The sequence below is a fragment of the Bos taurus genome, chromosome 23 (genome assembly GCF_002263795.3).
Source record: "Bos taurus isolate L1 Dominette 01449 registration number 42190680 breed Hereford chromosome 23, ARS-UCD2.0, whole genome shotgun sequence".
NCBI classification, from domain to species: domain Eukaryota; kingdom Metazoa; phylum Chordata; class Mammalia; order Artiodactyla; family Bovidae; genus Bos; species Bos taurus.
Window position 1 is genome coordinate 29013612 of NC_037350.1, and position 12833 is coordinate 29026444.

The following is a 12833-nucleotide window of genomic DNA, read 5'->3' on the forward strand; positions in this document are numbered from 1 at the left end:
TAAAAAGGATAAACGGTCTTTTATTCTGGGTATCACAGCACTCCCAGGATGGTCATCCATCAATGCAGAAAAAGTAAATTATCTTTGCTGTACCCCACAAAAAACTGTGACATTGCAAATCAGTTATACATCAACCATAACAAATTTGGAATCATCCAAATGGACTCTGCTTCCCAGGGCAGAGGCCTACTTGTCCTACTTCATTTCTAATCCCAGCTCCTTGATGAAATAGTTATTCAGCATATCCACCAGCTGCTTCTGCAGGGTCTTACTGCCCATGACCAGCATGGTCAGCTGCTCAACACTTGTCCAGGACGGGTTCCTAAGGATGGCAATGGTATTCATAAAGAGCCTCTTCTGTTTGTCAGCTGGTAGCTCCATTATGATCTGAGGAACTGGCTTAAACTTTCCATTCATCACCCATGAACCTAACAGACCCCCGACGGCTCCTCCAAAGACTATTCCTGGTAGACCGCCCACCAAACCACCCACAGTGGCCACAGTCCCAGAAACTAGGCCACCCAACAAGGGGTACTTGAAGGCCACCTTTATCTTCCTCTTCTCAGAGACGGAGCACAGCAGCCTCATGATGTCCTTCACTTTGTCGTCAATGCTAGGCATGTAGGCCCCATCCTTTCGGGATCCTCTGGGGGTCCTCTGGGGTTTTACGGTCTTCAAACTCTTCGGAAGGACTTTATTTTCCACAGGAACCTGGGATTCAGATTGAGAGTGGTCACTGATATTCTTCACTCTGTTCTGTGAGAGGGCAGTGAAGCTCTTTAATTTCCCTTGCTCAGACTGGACGTTCACCGGGACAACGAAGGACAGGAGACAATTACCTACAGTACCTGCTACCATTTGCATCCTTTATTCCCCCTTCTTATTATTCCCACCCTTCAATGCCTGCCTGATCCTCCTCATCCATTCCAACAAGCTGTATCCCTTCCTTCTTTGGAATTTTCCAGGTTATAAGGCAAGAAAAACTGTCCTATTCCTTTGTGATCATACCTCTTATCCATTCCAAAATATTTCAATGATTTCCCACCTCACTTGCCTATTTCCTATCCATACAAAGTTTGTCAGATGTCAAAATTCACTGCAAATTGGAATTGACATAAAAATAGATACCTAATGAGAACTTACTGTATAGCACAGGGAACTTCTACTCAGTGCTTTGTGTTGAACTAAATGGGAAGAAAATCCAAAAAAACAGGTGCTATATATGCACATATACCTGATTGACTTTGCTGTACAGCAGAAAGTAACACGACGTTGTAAAGACACTGTGTGTGTGTGTGTGTGTGTGTGTGTGTGTGTGTGTATACGGGCACGTACACATGTGCTTAGTCGTGTCTGACTCTTGCAGCCCTATGGACTGTAGTCTGCCAGGCTCTTCTGTCCATGTGATTTTCCAGACAAGAATATTGGACTGTGTTTTCATTTCCTTCTCCAGGGAATCTTCCCAACCCAGGGATGGATCCTGGATTTCTTGTGTCTCCTGCTATGGCAGGCAGTTTCTTTACCACTGAGACACCTGGGAAGCCACCTGGGAAGACATTATATTCCAATAAAATATTTTAAAAAATTAAATACAATCACAAAGTATCCAAAGATGTACACCAGATTTCCAAAAAGAGTTTCTCAGACTTGAGAACCTAATGAAATGCTCACAGGGCTTCCTCCTTGAATATGTTACAAGGAAATCCTGGTTAGAAGATGCATCCTCTGTCCTGTTAGTTTCTTTTTTAATTTCCCAGTGGTTTATAGTAATAGCTCATGTTTTATAAAGACACTATGTTCAATATAGGTGGAATCAATTTAAGAAGGAGAAACATCAACAACCTCAGATATGCAGATGATACCACTATAATGGCAGAAAGCAAAGAGGAACTAAAGAGCCTCTTGATGAGGGTGAAGGAGGAGAGTGAAAGAGCTGGCTTAAAACTCATATTAAAAAAACTAAGACCATGGCATCCGTCCGCATTACTTCATGGCAAATAGAAGGGAAAAAGGTGGAAGTAGTGACAGATTTCCTCTTCTTGGGCTCTAAAATCACTGTGGATGGTGATGCAGCAATGAAATCAGAAGACCTCTGCTTCTTGGCAGGAAAGCTACGACAACCTAGTGTGTTGAAAGGCAGAGACATTACTGGCTGACAAAGGTCCATATAGTCAAGATTCAAGTCTATGGTCTTCCCAGTGGTTACATTCGGTTGTGGGAGCTGGACTGTAAAGGAGGCAGAGCACCAAAGAATTGATGCCTTAGAACTCTGGTGCTGGAGAAGACTCCTGAGAGGACCTTGGAGAGCAAGGAGATCAAACCAGTCAGTCTTAAAGGAAAGTCAGCCCTGAATACTTGTTGGAAGGACTAATCCTGAAGTTTAAACTCCAGTATTTCAGTCATCTGATGTGAACAGCGGACTCATTGGAAAAGTCCCTGATGCTGGGAAAGATTGAGGGCAGAAGGAGAAGAGGGCATCAGAGGATGAGATGGCTGGATGGCATCACTGATGCAATGGACATGAACTTGGGCAAACTCCAGGAGATGGTGAGGGACAGAGAGGCCTGGTGTGCTGCAGTCCATGAGGTTGCATAGAGTCAGACATGACTTGGCAACTGAACAGCAACAAAAATGTTCAATATTTGGGCTTCCCAGGTGGTACTATGGTAAAGAATCTTTCTGCTGTAATACTAGAAACTATAAAACTCTTAGAGGAGAACATAGGCAGAACACTCGATGACATAAATCAAAGCAAGATCCTCTATGACCCACCTCCTAGAGTAATGGAAATAAAAACAAAAGTAAAGATGTGCGACCTGATTAAACGTAAAAGCTTTTGCACAGCAAAGGAAACTATAAGCAAGATGAAAAGACAACCCTTGGAATGGGAGAAAATAATAGCAAATGAAACAACTGACAAAGGATTGACTTCCAAAATATACAAGCAGCTCATACAACTCAATACCAGGAAAACAAACAACCCAATCAAAAAGTGGGAAAAAGACCTAGACAGACATTTCTCCAAAGAAGACATACAGATGGCTAATAACCATGGAAAGATGCTCAACATCACTCATTATTAGAGAAATGCAAATCAAAACCACAATGAGATATCACCTCACAGCAGTCAGAATGGCCATCAACAAAAAGTTTAGAAACAATAAATGCTGGAGAGGGTGTGGAGAAAAGGGAATGCCCTTGCACTGTTGGTGGGAATGTAAATTGATACAGCCACTGTTGAAGATGGTATGGAGATTCCTTAAAAAACTAGGAATAAAACCACCATATGACCCAGCAATCCCACTCCTAGGCATATACCTTGAGGAAAATAAGATTGAAAAAGACACATGTATCTCACTGTCCATTGTTGCAGTATTTGCAATAGCTAGAACATGGAAGCAATCTAGATGCCTATCGACAGATGAATGGATAAAGAAGTTGTGGTACATATAACAATGGAATATTACTCAGCCATAAAAAGGAATGCATTTGAGTCAGTTCTGATGAGGTGGATGAACCTAGAACCTATTATACAGAGTGCAGTGAGTCAGAAAGAGAAAGATAAATATCGTATTCTAACACACATATACCAAATCTAGAAAAATGGTTCGGAAGAATTTATTTACAGGGCAGCAATGGAGAAACAGACATAGAGAATAGACTTATGGACATGGGGAGTGAGGAGGAGAGGGTGAGATGTATGGAAAGAGTAACATGGAAACTTACATTACCATATGTAAAATGGATAGTCAATGGGAATTTGCTGTATGGCTCAGGAAACTCAAACAGGGGCTCTGTATCAACCTAGAGCGGTGGGATGGGGAGGGAGATGGGAGGGAGTTTCAAAAGGGAGGGGCTATATGTATACCTATGGCTGATTCATGTTGAGGTTTGACAGAAAACAACAAAAGTCTGTAAAGCAATTATCCTTCAGTAAAAAAATAAATTAAAAAATAAAAGAATCCTTCTGCCAATGCAGGAGACTTAAGAGGCATGGCTTTGGTCCCTAGGTCAGGAAGATCCCCTGAAAGAGGGCATGGAAACACACTCCAGTATTCTTTCCTGGCAAATCCCATGGACAGGGGAGCCTAGTGGGCTACAGTCCATGGGGTCACAAGGAGTCAGATACGACTGAAGGGACTTAGCATGCTCATGTTCAATATCACTTGCTCCTCTGTATTTCCTGTGTTTTTAAATTTACCTGTTGCAGAAAATGATCTCTTCCTTTAATTAAATCAGGGTTCCACTTACAGAAAGTAGGAGGCATATCTTACTTCAAAATTTTGAATGTGGGAACTTTAATCCCTATCTTGTCACTGGAATACTTCAGAGGACCTCTTCCAGGCTTCATTCAAAAATATCTTCCTAATCTAGATGCAACAGACATTTCTTTCCTGAAGTCTCACTCTTCTGTGCTAAGCATTACCCTCATGCCAAATTCCTTCCAAGTGTTTACATTCTTATGTCAGTTAACAGCTCAGGTCATAAAGAATATAGGATAACAGAGTTATGTGAACCTCTCTCTGGGGACTAAAAGGAGATTTAAGAGCCTTGGATCCCTAAACAGAATAAGGGAAAAGGGAATCAAAACAGTATTTCCATAGTTTGAAGTTTTGCCAGCCCTGCTGAGCACAAAGGCCACTCCCACTTCATACCAGGTACCCTATCAGAGGCCACGCAAGGTCTCAATACCAGAGAACTCAGGGGCCCAACAACCACGTTCTCTTCACAGAAGCTTACTCCACATTGTGTAGGTATCCATGCCTGTCTCCTCCACTTCCAGATGTCTTCCCGGCCGCCCCATCTCCCCAGCACTGTCCGTCATGCACCCCAAGAGCTCCGTCATGTCTCGGAGGTCCTCTCTCTTTCCCCTCCACAGTATCAAATCCCAACTTACACCAGGGGCGGCAGCCATGCGCTCAAGAGAGTAGAAATGGGAGAGAGAGCAAAGGAGCTGGCCTCCCGTTTATAGAAGCAGCTAAAATCCTCTGCCTGTCTGCTGTGTGTGTGTCAGGCTTTCCTGGACCTTTTGTTCTTGCAAGTGCTGGAGAATTTACTGTCACTTTCTCTACAGTGGATTCTGTAAGCAGAAATGTCATCTAATCAAGCATGTCTCCTCTCAGCCAATCCATTGCCCTCCTTGTTCCTAATGTGAGATGACCCTTTTGTGTTGGAAATTGTTCTGTGCTTAACCATCCACCACTCCCAATCCTGACTTATATGTAGCTCTGGACCCTCAGTGGCTTGAAGACTTTGAACACTTGGTGGTTCTTTCAAGCTGTTATCAGCTGAAATCCTGATAACTTGGGCCTATTATTTAATCTCAATTATCTTCCTTTTTTACTGTATAAAATAGAAGTAGTAATCAATTTTCAGATGACTAAGATTAGAATTAATATATGAAAAGCAGTATAAATTTATATTCCAATCTGTCTTTACCTTGTGTAGAACCCTCAAAAAATCTCTTTTTGATGTGAAATAAGGATAATAGTTATAGTTAATAAGGATAAATGCATGAATGAATTATTAAATGAATGAATAAGGAAGTGAATAAAAAGTGAGAAATAACATTTACCTAGTACTTACAATATTTCAGAAGCTGCACAAGATATTATTAAATGGTAACTCATTAAAATTTAGCATTCTAATGAGGTAGGTATTAGTATTTTTGTAGATAAGCGAAAGTCCTACTAGTAGTAGCTGGTAAGCAAGTGTTCAGATGTGAACCTCTATTTCTGCATTCCTTGTCTTCTCCTGTTGCGTCTCAGTGGAAAGAAAAGTGAGGCGTGTGTACACGTGTATGTTTTTTTATTACAGCACAGGTACAAGTTGAAGGAAGGAATAGAGAGAAAGGAAAGTAGGGGATGCATGGAGCCTTAGGATGAATGAAAGGAAGAAGCATTTAGGAGGTCTCTATGTGGGCCGGAGCATGCCTGGGTGGTGGGCCCTGCCCGGAAAAATCTATGTGTCTCCACTGGGTGGTGGGGAACAAAGAGTCCGTGAGTGCAGGACTCAGAGCCTGGAGGAAGACTGCACCCTGGTGCAAAGGTAGAGAAGAACTGCTCTCCCAGAACCGTGAGTGACAAAAGATAACACTGTAAGGCAATTCCACAGCGCAGTAGAGAAACTGCTGCTGGAGCTGGGAATCTCCAGCTTACACAGGATCTGGATTCCAAGAAATGGTGTCTCTTCAAGGAATGAGAATAACAGATCTGGACTTTGATCTCTCTTTCCCCTCCTCCCTTCTTATGTGAAATTACCTCCCAGCCCAAGTCCAGGAGAAGGGGAGTTCTAAACGCCCCAGTGTCGCTTGCTGACCACAGGTTCTTCCTGGGATCTGACTCCTCTTTGTTTTTAACCAGAGCATCCATCTGACATTTTCCCATCAATGTCACAAGAAACTTTTTCAGAGGCAAAAAGATTTCTTTTCCTTTGCCCCTCTAACAAATCCGGAAAATCAGCCAAGGCCAAAGATCATGCTGTGGAGATCTTGGCAGATTTTAAAATAAATGCCTTGGATATTCACAGCCTCCCAGCTCGGCCCTAGCTGATGGGGTGGTCTAGGGCTCGTCATTGTCCCCTCTGGGACTCCCTGGAGCAGATGTCTCTTTCCCACCTCTTTCATAAATGCCCATGAAAGAGGTTGTAAAACTGCTTTGGGATCAGGAATATTGCTTCAGAAATGCCAAGCAAACTCAATCAAAATGCACCTGGGAATTCTTATATAATGATAGTTAGGGGAAAAGTCTCTGCAGCACTGTCCCTCAGGCACCCTGAGAGCTCCGTCATGTCTTGGAGGTCCTCTCTCTTTCCCCTCCACAGTATCAAATCCCAACTTATACCAGGGGAGGCAGCCATCTCTGTGATCAAGAGAGTAGATATGGGAGAGAGAGCAAAGGAGCTGGCCTCCCATTTATAGAAGCAGCTAGGTTGGAAATCCTCTGCCTGCCTGCTGTATGTGTCAGGCTTTCCTGGATCCTTTGTTCTTGCAAGTGCTGGAGAATTTACCGTCACTTTCTCTACAGTGGATTCCATAAGCAGAAATGTCATCTAATCAAGCATGTCTCCTCTCAGCCAATCCACTGACCTCCTTGTTCCTAAAGTGAGATGACCCTTTGTGTTGGAAATTGTTGTGTGCTTAACCACATCCTTAACCACTCCCAATCCTGACTTCTATGTAGCCCTGGACCCTCAGTGGCTTGATGACTTTGAACACTTGGTGGTCTTTTCCAGGTCTTTCCATCCTGGAGAACAGGGTTTACAGAAGTGTCCGTGTAATGAATGGGAGCCAAGAACTCATTTCAATATTTTGAAAACCTTAATCATATGTCATGTTCTCCTCTTTGAAGCTCTCACTAGAGAGTGAATCATGTTGGAAAACCTAATACTTATTTGAGTGTATTTTTTGGGGGAAGACATACGTTCTGAAACACATGAGTGTGAAGGGGGGAAGAATGCCAGATGGAATTGAGTGGAAACCTTGACCTGCCTTTTCTCCCTTCTGACAGCTCTCCAGGTCTTACTCTCCCTGTGTTTAGAAAACATGATTGTGAGCTTTGACTGAGACACAGCAGTAAAGTGCTATCCCAAGTCCACTGTCCAGTAGGATCTAGGGATTCTGAAACCTCACCAGTGGCTAGGCAAAAAAGCTCAGACCAGGTTGAGGGTGGTCTGGAAAGAGAAAAGCCCTGCATCAGGACAGGGATGGGGGAGGGACCTGGAAAGAGTAAGGAAGACTGAACAAGGCAGCCTGTTTTCAAACTTTACTTGCACTCATTTAATTTCTTAAATCTCCACACCACTTCTGGAAAGAGAAGAGGAAGTATGGATGCTTAAAACGGCTAAAATGAAATCATGTCTTCTCAAGCCTTTCTGTCTTGCCCTTCTGGCTCCAGGGGCCTGTGCCATGTTGGTGCCTATGTCTGCATTCTCAGGGGAAGCAGGCAACCTTGGTCAGAATCTCCAGGATGCTGAGCCCAGAAATGTCATTTACTGGGAATGATATCTGTGTGCCAATACCTCTGAGATCTCTACCCATAGCCCCCGCCCTGAGCTGCAGATCAGTGTATCTAGCCGCTTCCATGCATGGTTCTGTGGACTTCCCTGTGCATCCTTGAACTTGCCTGGCTCTCTGCCACCTGGGCACTGAGCTCCCCTTTCCCTCCGACTCTACCCTCAACACCTTGGATTTATTAGAATATGCAATGTAAGCAGCATCTCCTCTAGGAAGTCCTCTCTGACTCTCTTCCACCCTCGCCCGGGTTATATGCTCATCTCCTGTCCTTTTCCAGACCCACTGCAAGCCTTCTAGAGCATGTTCTCCAGCAATCAGGTCATCTGCACACTTGTCCTTTACCTTTAGTCAACAGTGGAAATCTTGAGGGTCATGACTGTGTCTGAATTATCCTATACGTTCAGCACTTCCCAGGCGTGTTGACGGACACAGGATGTACTTACTAACTGGGTACCAAATGCATGAATAGTTAATAAATGAATGAATAAGTGAGTAGAAAAGGAAACATTTCTTGAGTATTGATACCTCAAACTATAGATGCGGGTATACTGTTGATAGTAGTTTGGTACTTGGGTAAAAACAAACATATAGACCAGTGGAACAGAAACAAGAGGCCAAATGCAAGCCCGTGCATATGTGGTCAACACCTATTTCACAAGGGGGCCAAGAATGCTCAATGGGGAGAAGACAGACCTTTTAATAAATAGTGTTGGGAAAATGGGATGTCTGCATGATGAAAAACTGAAACAGATCTCAGTCCCTTCACAATGTTGAATGGAGTAAAGATTAAAATGTAAGACGTTTAAGCATAGAGCTCCTAGAATGAAATACAGAGGAAAAGGCCCTTGACATTGCCAGGGACTGAGGGTTTCAGGAAATGCGGAGGTGGATGTTCTGAGGGTACAAAGTCTCAGGTATGAAATGATAAGTTCTGGGAATCTAATGTTCAGTGTGTTGACCAGTGGTCCCCAACCCCAGGCAATGAACAGGAACCAAACCATGGCCTGTTAGGAGATGGGTTGCCCAGAGAAGGTGAATGGCAGGAGAAATGAAAACCATCCCTACCTTTCCCAGCACCCTGGCCGAGGTCCCTGGAAAAATTCTCTTCCACGCAACTAGTCCCTGGTGTCAAAAAGGTTGGGGAGTGCTGGTGTTGACCATAGTTAATATGATTGTATTGGATACTTAAAAGTTGCTGTGAGAATAGAATTTTAATTTCTCACCACCATCACAATACAAAATGTTGATTATGAGATGAAGAATGTGCTAACCTTTTTGTGGTAAACACTTTGCCATGTATAGGTATATAAGTCGTAATATTATATGCTTTAAACTGACAAGCTGTTAAGTGAAAATTACTTCTCAATAAAACTGCAAAAATATAAAAATGAAGTTAGTGATCATGAATACCATGTGAAATTTCTCAACACAACTATGGCCTTTTCTTCATCCACAATCAACTGAACAGATGCAGGGAAAGGCTAGGATTTTAGCTGGATTTTATCATACACCTGTATAGAATGTGTGGAAAAAAAAAAAAGTAATTATAATGACTGCCTAGGGAATCTAAACTGGAGAGAGAGATGTAAAGATATGAGGGAGATGAAGCACAGTGATAAATGTCTAGGGGCATACTCAGGAAGAAACTGAAAGGAGATGCTACAGAAGTACAGTCTCTGTGGATACTGAATTCTCAGGAATCACAGAGGTAGCTGTGGAGAGAGTGAGAGTGAGTCAGGACAAAGCCCTTCATGGAAAAAAGGGACCAAGAGGGTGAGGTGGGGATGACAGCAGCTAGGAGGGTTAGGGGGCAAAGCTGCAGTCAAAACTGAGGATGATGTCATTTAATCCACAACATCTCCCACAGGGAAGGTATTCTTTTTTTTTTTTTTTTTAAGATTTATTTAGTTTTGGCTGCCCTGGGTCTACGTTGCTGTGCACGGGCTTTCTCTTGTTGTGGTACGCAGTTTTCTCATTGCTGTGGCTTCTCTTGTTGCTGAGCACGGGTTCTAGAGCACAGGCACAGTAGTTGTGGGCACTGGCTTTGTTGCTCAGAGGGAATGTGTGCACTTTCCAGATCAGGGATGGTACCTGTGTCTCCTGCACTGGCTGGTGGACTCGTAGGCACCAGACCAACAAAAATCCCCCACAGATGAGGGTTGCAACACATGCATTATAGATGATGACACCAAGCAGTATGAGGCTAAATAGCTGGCCAAGGTCTCTCAGCAGAGATTGAAATCTTAAACCAGTTAAAAATTAAGAGTAGCAATGATGTGAGAAGGAATTGTTCTGCCTCTGGTTTCCACACACTGCCAGGGACAGCCTACCCAAAAGGGCCTTTCTCTCCAATGTTTTCCCTTTGCTACACTGGGGGAGCTCACTCTGAATATTCCATACAAAGACTAATTAAGGGCAAGGGTCGTAGAGTCTCCAGAGCTCCATCTTCTCTCCTAAACACCAAGAGTAGTTGATTCCCTGGTTTCCTCTTCAGTAAGAGGCTCAACACCCTTTCTCATTCTCTACAACTGCTCTGCCCTTTATAACCAGGGAGGACGTTTTTGCTGCCACCACCAGCTCATCCTGATTTGCCATTGCCACAAGGGTCAGGCCCTTGCCTCGTCTACACCTCCTTACAGGGTTCTCTAGGAACCCACATCCTCACCTCTGCTTTCTAGGACTTGGGGAGGATTTCAACGCTTCCCAGGACTTAGGCAGTGCCGGGATCAGCAGCTCCGCCCGTGGCAAAGGTCATGAGGAAGGAAGCTCAGCATTCGCAAAGGCGGAATCGAGCCTCAGGAGTCCCCCTGGAAATTCTCGAGTATCTACCCCCAAAACCAGAGTCTGCCTACTTTATGCTTTGTGCTCTCACCTACACCTCTGACTTTACCGGGGGCTGTCCCCCACTACCTCTGTCTGAAAAAAAGAGTTAACTTACAGCTCCAGTTAATAAAGTTCCTGGGTGTGATAGTGTTTCAACCTACAAACTCCTTTGGAAGTCCTCTAGCCTGCCTGAATAGGTTTTTCCGGCCACATGTGATTGCTCAGAGCCTCCCAGCTGTCAGAGGCATGAGATGTTCTAAACTGTCTAAATACAGGTTCCTTTGAGCAGTTAAAAGATTGATTAGAAATTGTATTGGTGAAGGGTTTTTCACTTGTTGGGCCAATGTTTGCTGCTAAGTCTCCATATCCCTTACCTGCTGTGTCCCTGGCAGTGTATTGATTAATATAATTGGTGTAAATAGTAGCTTTAATGTTTGTAACCTTGGACCCTTGAGTTGATTCTTTTTCTTGTTATAGCCCACCACACCTTTGCCCTGTAGGAATGCAACTTTATCTAATGCTTTTGGAGGGTGGCGCCTGACTAATCACCTTTAGAGAAAAATAAGTTTTCTGAAGAAAGGGTCTTAAAATGTTAACAGGCCTCTGGGCCAGAAGATGATGCAAATCACCTAAACTTTTGCATATGATAAGTTTGCAGGAAGAAAGCCTGGCTTACTGCATGACTCTACCCCTTCCCCCATTATCCTCTATGCATAACTTAAGGTATAAAAACTACTTTGGAAAATGAAGTGCGGGCCTTGTTCACCGAAGCTTGGTCCCCCATGTCGTTCTTTCTCTCACCTTTCTGGCTGAATTATTCAGCCTCTTTTCTCCACTGAATTTCCTCACTGAGCTATCCTCATTTCAGCCTCTTTTCTCCACTGAATTTCCTCACTGAGCTATCCTTATTCTATTACTCTTTATATCCTTAATTAACGTTTAATTAAGCAATTGTTTCCTGATCCTCGCCGACGCCGTCCCCGCTTCGAATTCCCTGGATCCACCGGGGCTGGACCCTGGCAAGGGAGCTTCATACTCCCAAGACATTCTATTCATTCTCCTGCTAAACAGAAGGAAGCATGCACCCCAGTTCTTCTGCCCTATGGTTACTGCTCTGAGCTCAAGCACCCATTTCAGAAATCAACAGTCGTGTCACTTGGTCTTTCTTGCATCCCGCCATGGCCACTTCAAACCTGGAGAATCCAGAGCAGGAGCAAGAAACCAACTTCTCACCTGGAAACTGAAGGTCTAAATATACTTGCCACAGAATAAGACACCAAGGCGGGCGTAGTACACACCACACTTTAAAAAATGGTCCTACAGATGAGGAGCACATTCTGGAATCCCAAATCATGTGTAGGGACACATTATAGAACATTATTTCAGACAGAGTTGTGTCCCGGGTCTTGAGAGTAATTTTGGCATTCATCTTTGTATATGTGTCTAAGTATGTCTGAGCTATGTGTTTGGAAATTCATGTGTACCTGCGGTAAAGATGTCTGTGCAGTTTTATCCTTCTGTGCCTGTTTTCAGAGTTTGGCATCTTTGGTTTGGCTTGCCTGTCTTTACTAGTGTGTGGCTATGTAATCACAGAATTAGGTGATTTTAATTTTATAACTCTACATCTCTAGAACCAGTGGTCTATACACCTGAATGTTGTCTCTTGCATTTATTTATGTCCAGTACATCTATAAAATTATTTAGACTTTAAGGTCAGTCCTTGCCTTGTCTTTGTCTTTTATCTTTCACTATCCCTAGCATATTAGAGCCTGGTTCATGAAAAAAGGAAGGACCTTTCAATTAGTCAGATTTGTGTTGAAATCCTGATAAGCATTTACAAACCATGTGACCCTAGGCCTATTATTTAATCTCAATTACCTTCTTTTTTTGCTGTATAAAATAGAAGTAGTAACAAATTTTCAGATGACTAAGATTAGGATTAATATATGAAAAGCGATATAAATTTATACCCCAGTCTGTCTTTACCTTGCGTAGT

The 12833-nt window shown here is 43.3% G+C and overlaps 1 protein-coding gene across 4 annotated transcripts in view; it reads right to left on the minus strand.

The window, feature by feature from the left end:
* LOC786987 (uncharacterized) overlaps positions 1 to 12833 on the minus strand; it is a 55973-nt gene continuing 43140 nt past the window's right edge. For 3 of the 4 annotated variants that reach the window (XM_059880635.1, XM_010818399.4, XM_059880636.1), the window contains one exon: positions 1 to 756. In XM_059880635.1, the coding sequence (XP_059736618.1) occupies positions 196 to 756 (561 nt within the window). In that variant the 3' untranslated portion in view covers positions 1 to 195. The remainder of the gene's footprint in view (positions 757 to 12833) is intronic. The other variant, XM_024984040.2, reaches the window with a different exon arrangement.